Below are 5943 nucleotides of genomic sequence, written 5' to 3'. Positions count from 1 at the left end.
TCCCTCTCCTCACAGATGTGCAAGAAGCGAGAGAAACGCCTGCCAGACTCCACCCTGGAGAAGTACGTGCTGACGGTGGTGCTGGACACCATCAACGCGTTCTTCAGCTCCCCCTTCTCGGAGAACAGCACCTCGCTGCAGGTGACATGGGCAGGATGGCTGGGGGAGGACAGCAGCTCATCCAGCCCCCAGGCAGGGTCTGGGCACCTTGTGCTGACACACACCTGCCTGCTCTCTCCTTCAGACCCACCAGACCATTGTGGTGCAGCTTCTCCAGTCCACCATGAGGCTGCTGGAGTGCCCGTGGCTGCAGCAGCAGCACAAGAGCTCGGTGGAGTCCTGCATCCGCACGCTGGCCATGGTTGGTAAGGAGCCACACTGAGTGCTCCGAGCCCTGGGAGCCTCCTCTGCCCCAGCCCTGAGCCAGAGCTGCTGTCCCTCCACAGGGCTTGGCAGGACACCGCGGGGAGAGGCTCAGGGAATGGGGAGGTTTGGCTCTGCGATGTGCTGCTTTGGAGCTACACCTCAGCAGGGCCTTGGTGGTGTGGAGATAGCTGGGCTTGGCTGGGAGCATCCTGGGGTGTCCCTGCCTGCACACAAAGGCAGCATTCACCGAGGTTTTCCCTGGCCAGGACTTTGCCCTCGCAGCTGCCTGACTCAGGACAGGGCTGTTCGCACTGAGTCACCGTGGAAAGGATTGCTGGTGGTTAGGCACTGGGTGGGGATTTCCCTTTGGAATTCAAAGCAGGGTGCTTACAGCCTCTCCATGCTGGGCTTTCCCAACCAAAACCTGGAACTGGTGCCTCTTGCCACCCTGCGTGTGTCTGGGCTGTTGGCAGAGTTGTGCTGCAGTGGGAGGGATGGGTGGAAACACTCAGCCCTCACTAACCTGGAGGAGTTTTCTCTTGGGTTTAGCCCAAATCTTCTGTGCTGCCAGTGAAGTGGATGATGGTGATGGTGCCCTGCCCGGGCAGGGTGGTGGGCACAGCTGATGGGCTGGGCTGGGTCGTGGTGCCCCAACCCTGTGTCCATCTCCGCAGCCAAGAGCCGTTCCATCGCGCTGCCCATGGACCTGGACGCCCACGTCAGCTCCCTGCTCAACAGCAGCTCCACCAGCACCGTGCAGAGGAACACCTCGAGCTACAAGGCCACCACGCGCGCCTTCCCCCGCGTCTCCACCACCCCCAACCAGTGGGACTACAAGAACATCATCGAGAAGCTGCAGGTACAGGGCAGGACAGCAGGAAGGCGCTGGCATTGCAGGGTCCTCCTCCCACGCCTGTGCCTCCTGGGCATCCCCTGGCTCTGACTGTGTGCTGTGCCTTGCAGGACATCATCACCGCCCTGGAGGATCGCCTGAAGCCGCTGGTGGAGGCTGAGCTGTCCGTGCTGGTGGATGTCCTGCACCGGCCAGAGCTGCTCTTCATGGAGGGGACGGAGGCGTTCCAGCGATGCGAGAGCGGAGGGTTCCTGTCCAAGTGAGGGTGGCTCAATTTTCCAGGGAGTGCTGGGAAGGGCTGGGGACCTCCGTCCTGTGTGGGCTGTGCCTCCCCAGCGTGTGCCTGCGGCCTGGAGGGGTGGGAGGGATGGTTCCCTCTGGTCCCTTTGGGCTGTGTGACACTGGCTTTGCCGTGCCAGGCTGGTGCAGCACACCAAGGACCTCATGGAGACGGAGGAGAAGCTCTGCATCAAGGTGCTGAGGACACTGCAGCAGATGCTGGTGAAGAGGAACAAGTACGGAGAGAGGGTGAGCACCAGGTCCAGCCCAAGTCATGTCTGTGCAAACTCTGCTCCCAGGCTGGCAGGGCCTCCCCGTGCACCCAGGGGTGCTCAGTCACTCCTGCTCCGGCCCTGGCGCAGGGACACTCGTGACGTTTGTTTGTCTTGGCAGGGCAACCTGCTGCGGAAAATGCTGATGAACAACTACCTGCAGAACAAGAGGTCCAGCTCCAAAGGGGAGATGGTGGATGCTGCTGGGGGAGGTGAGTGCCTCTCTCCTGCCCCTTCCCTGTCTCTCTCACACACACCTTGAATTCCTAGCTCCTCATCCATGATGGGATCAGGTCTGTAGCTGGTTGCCATGTCCCCACCTCCACGGGAGTAAAGGGTCTGGGGAGATGAGGGGATGGGACTGAGATGCCCCTGCAGTTCTGCACCATCACATCACATCCCCTGTGTCCTCTCACGCAGGCCAGGACCAGGACTGGTCTGCCATCGCCGCCGTCCAGTGCCGGCTGGACCGGGAAGGGGCCACCAAGTTGGTGGCTGACCTCATCATGAACACCAAGAATGAGAAGATCTTCCAGGAGAGCATCCTGCTCGCCATCCGGCTGCTGGACGGAGGCAACACGGAGATCCAGGTGCCACGGGGGACTGGGCACCCTGGGTTTGATGTGGGCACTGGGAGCACAGGGATGAGGGGGGCACAGGGCAGTGCTCAGCCCAAAATGCTGCCTGCTTGCTTGTCTGTGCCGAAATCTGGTGGTTTGAGTCTCCAGCTCTGTGTGGCTGCATGGAGGGCTGCGGGAGGGGCAGGTGGTTCCAGGGTGTTTCTGCAGCAATCCTGATGCCCTCTGCCGGGTACTCCTGAAACGGCTCAGGGCTGCAGCTCCTGGAGGGAACTCCAGTTATCCCAAACCTCTATCACAGGGAAGCTGAAAAATTGTACATTCAAAATCCAGTGGGGTCCCAGCTCTGGGCTGCTGTAATCGCTGCTCCTCTGGGTGTAGAGCAGAGCACAGCGGCGTGGGATGATCCAAGAGGACTGTGATGTCTGAGGCTGTTGCATGGGGATAAACCTGCTCACCAGGTTATCTCGGACAGTGCTGGGGGGGGCAGGAGGAGACCTGAACAACTGTCTCTTCTCCTCCCAGAAATCCTTTTACAACCTCATGACGAGCGACAAGAAGTCAGAGAAGTTCTTCAAGGTTTTGCACGACCGGATGAAGAAGGCACAACAGGAGACCAAGTCCACCGTGTCTGTGAACATGAGTGACATTGGGAACAAGCCTCGGGAGGACAAGGACGAGCCAGAGCCTGGCACCAAAGGTACAGGGCCGTGTCCCCTGGGCACAGCCAGCGCCTGGCGCGTGGGTCAGCCCACTGCTGACCCACTGGGGCTTCCCTCCAGGACGGGGAGACACCTTCGTGCTGCCTGGCACCCCCACGAGGTACCCCGTGGCCGTGGGGTTCCGCAAGGGCCACGACACGGGGGAGCAGGGCCAGAACAACGAGATGGGGGTGACGGTGCTGATCATGGAGCCCATCCTGCGCTTCCTGCAGCTGCTCTGCGAGAACCACAACCGCGACCTGCAGGTGGGTCCTGGGGCTCCTGGTACTGCGGCTCAGGCCCTGGGGCTGGGGGGGCAAGGCTGAGCTCTGCCCCACTTGGGTCCCAAAAGCCGTTGCACCAGCTGCTCTGTGCCTCAGTTTCCCATCTGCAGTGCACTGTCCTTTATGGATAACTTGGTGTTCTGGAAGGAGCTGCTCGTGGCTCTGGGACTGAGCGCTGCTCTCCAGGCCTGTGGGTTGCAGGGGTGGTCCCAGCACAAATATCCATCGACCTCAGCTGGAGGGTGTTGGGGGGGGATCGGCACGGCCCCCCCAGCGGTGCCGCTCAGCCCCATTCCTGGGATTTGCTCGACAGAACTTCCTGCGGTGCCAGAACAACAAAACCAACTACAACCTGGTGTGTGAGACACTGCAGTTCCTGGACATCATGTGTGGCAGCACCACGGGGGGGCTGGGGCTGCTGGGCCTCTACATCAACGAGTACAACGTGGCCCTCATCACCCAGACCCTGGAGACCCTGACCGAGTACTGCCAGGGGCCCTGCCACGAGAACCAGGTCTGGGCTCTCCTTGTGGGTCATTCCCCACGTGCCTGGGGTGCCATCACCGGTCAGGGGTGCACGGGGGAGGATTTGGGGGAGTGTGGGAAAGGGGCAGGGTTTGGTTTGAGAGTGTGAACAGGAGCAGAATGTGGGCAGCAGAGGTTGTCAGGGTCTCAGGGCTCCTGCACAGGTCCTGAGCTGCTGCTTGTGGTGATGCAAATAGGGTTAAAGAGTTGAGTGGTGTGAACTGCCCTTTGCAGGGAGGTGGGAGGTTTGGGGCTCGTGGTCGGGCAGGGTCAGACCTGGCTGTGCTGGAGGGTGAGGCTGGGAGGAGTGGCAGGATCTGTGGGATAACACATTGCTGACTCCCCCAGAGCTGCATCGTGACCCACGAGTCCAACGGGATCGACATCATCACTGCTCTGATCCTGAATGACATCAGTCCCCTCTGCAAGTACCGCATGGACCTGGTCCTGCAGCTGAAGGTACTGGGAGCTCTGCGCGGGGATGGTGGGACATGTGTGTCACTGCTCACGTGTGTCACTGCTCACGTGTGTGTCACTGCTCACGTGTGTGTCACGGCTCATGTGTGTCACTGCTCACGTGTGTCACTGCTCACGTGTGTCGCTGCACATGTATGGGTCACTGCTCACATGTGACTGCACAGGCTCAGTGTCAGGGCTGTGGCATGTGCCATGGTGTGAGGTGGCTGCTGTGGCAGGGACTGTGCCTGTGTCAGGCCCATGTGTGGAACACGTGTGCTGGGTCGGATGGGGCTGCTGCTTCTCCTCCGCACGAGGCTCCGATGCCTCTGGCACGGGGGAGTTCTGGCTGGTCAAGGCATGGGGAGGTTTGTGCCCACTCTGAACCCCTGGGAGAGGCAGGGCACAGCTCCCTCAGCAAGAGCTTCTCTCGCCAGGACAATGCCTCCAAGCTCCTCTTGGCCCTCATGGAGAGCAGGCACGACAGCGAAAACGCAGAGCGGATCCTCATCAGCCTCCGGCCACAGGAGCTGGTAAGGGAACTGGGAACGCCCCAGTCTGGCCCTGCTGAGCCTCCAGCCTCCCCCAGCCCCTGCCTGGATCTCTTCTGCCTCTGGTGCTGCTGCAGTTTCTGGTTTGCACCCAGTCAGCATCTCCCCTGCCACACCGCTGGTCCCTCTGCTCCAGCCTCCCTCCCCTGGCAGGAGCTCACTGCCTCTCTGCTGCCTTCCAGGTGGATGTGATCAAGAAGGCTTACCTGCAGGAGGAGGAGTGTGAGAACGCTGAGGTTTCCCCCCGGGAAGTTGGCCACAACATTTATATCCTGGCGCTGCAGGTAGGGAGTGTGGGAGCAGGACCTGCCAGGCTGGGCTCCCACTCATGGATTGCACATTTCTCTCTGTATTTACACATTTCCCCCAGCCAGGCTGGGAAATGTGCCTTTGGCTCCCATGAAAAGGCAGCCCAGGCTTGCCAGCCACCCTGTGTCCTGCTCCCTGTGCTCACCAGCCATCCCTGTCCTCTCCAGCTCTCCCGACACAACAAGTCTCTGCAGCAGCTCCTGAAGCCGGTGAAGCGAATCCAGGAGGAGGAGGAGGAAGGCATCTCATCCATGGTATGGGGGTGCAGGCAGAGACCCTCTGAGCCACCCTGACCCTGTCCAGGGGCTGCAAAGAGTCTCCCACCCTCTCTGAGCACACCGGAGAGTTCTTGTTTAGGATTTGATGGATTTTGGAGGTTCTATGGGGAACTAGAGAGAGAAAGACTCACCAGTGCCCTTAGAGCTATAGCTACAAGCCCAAAGGCTCGTTGTGCTCAGCCGTGGGGTGGCACAGGCTGGTGGTCCTGGGGCTCCTGCTCTTACTCACTTCCTCCCCTTCCCTCCAGAAAGGAAGAGCTGAGTCCTTCGCTGTCGTTTCTTGCGATGGATTTTGGAGGTTCTATGGGGAACTAGAGAGAGAAAGACTCACCAGTGCCCTTAGAGCTATAGCTACAAGCCCAAAGGCTCGTTGTGCTCAGCCGTGGGGTGGCACAGGCTGGTGGTCCTGGGGCTCCTGCTCTTACTCACTTCCTCCCCTTCCCTCCAGAAAGGAAGAGCTGAGTCCTTCGCTGTCGTTTCTTGCTACCTTA

The 5943-nt window shown here is 60.4% G+C and overlaps 1 protein-coding gene across 1 annotated transcript in view; it reads left to right on the top strand.

Annotated features, from left to right (window-relative positions):
- The window catches only part of LOC103804766 (inositol 1,4,5-trisphosphate receptor type 3-like), a gene marked incomplete at both ends in the record, with an annotated part of 17672 nt that overhangs the window by 7748 nt on the left and 3981 nt on the right, over positions 1-5943 (top strand). The window contains 14 exon segments of the mRNA XM_009077398.1: positions 16-141; positions 245-365; positions 1041-1225; positions 1330-1478; positions 1639-1747; positions 1892-1982; positions 2191-2360; positions 2874-3048; positions 3131-3315; positions 3647-3847; positions 4207-4317; positions 4752-4847; positions 5048-5149; positions 5342-5428. Coding sequence (XP_009075646.1) covers positions 16-141; positions 245-365; positions 1041-1225; positions 1330-1478; positions 1639-1747; positions 1892-1982; positions 2191-2360; positions 2874-3048; positions 3131-3315; positions 3647-3847; positions 4207-4317; positions 4752-4847; positions 5048-5149; positions 5342-5428 — 1908 coding nt within the window.

The sequence above is a fragment of the Acanthisitta chloris genome, unplaced genomic scaffold (assembly GCF_000695815.1).
Source record: "Acanthisitta chloris isolate BGI_N310 unplaced genomic scaffold, ASM69581v1 scaffold21750, whole genome shotgun sequence".
NCBI classification, from domain to species: domain Eukaryota; kingdom Metazoa; phylum Chordata; class Aves; order Passeriformes; family Acanthisittidae; genus Acanthisitta; species Acanthisitta chloris.
This window is presented reverse-complemented; position numbering and strand designations above follow the sequence as displayed.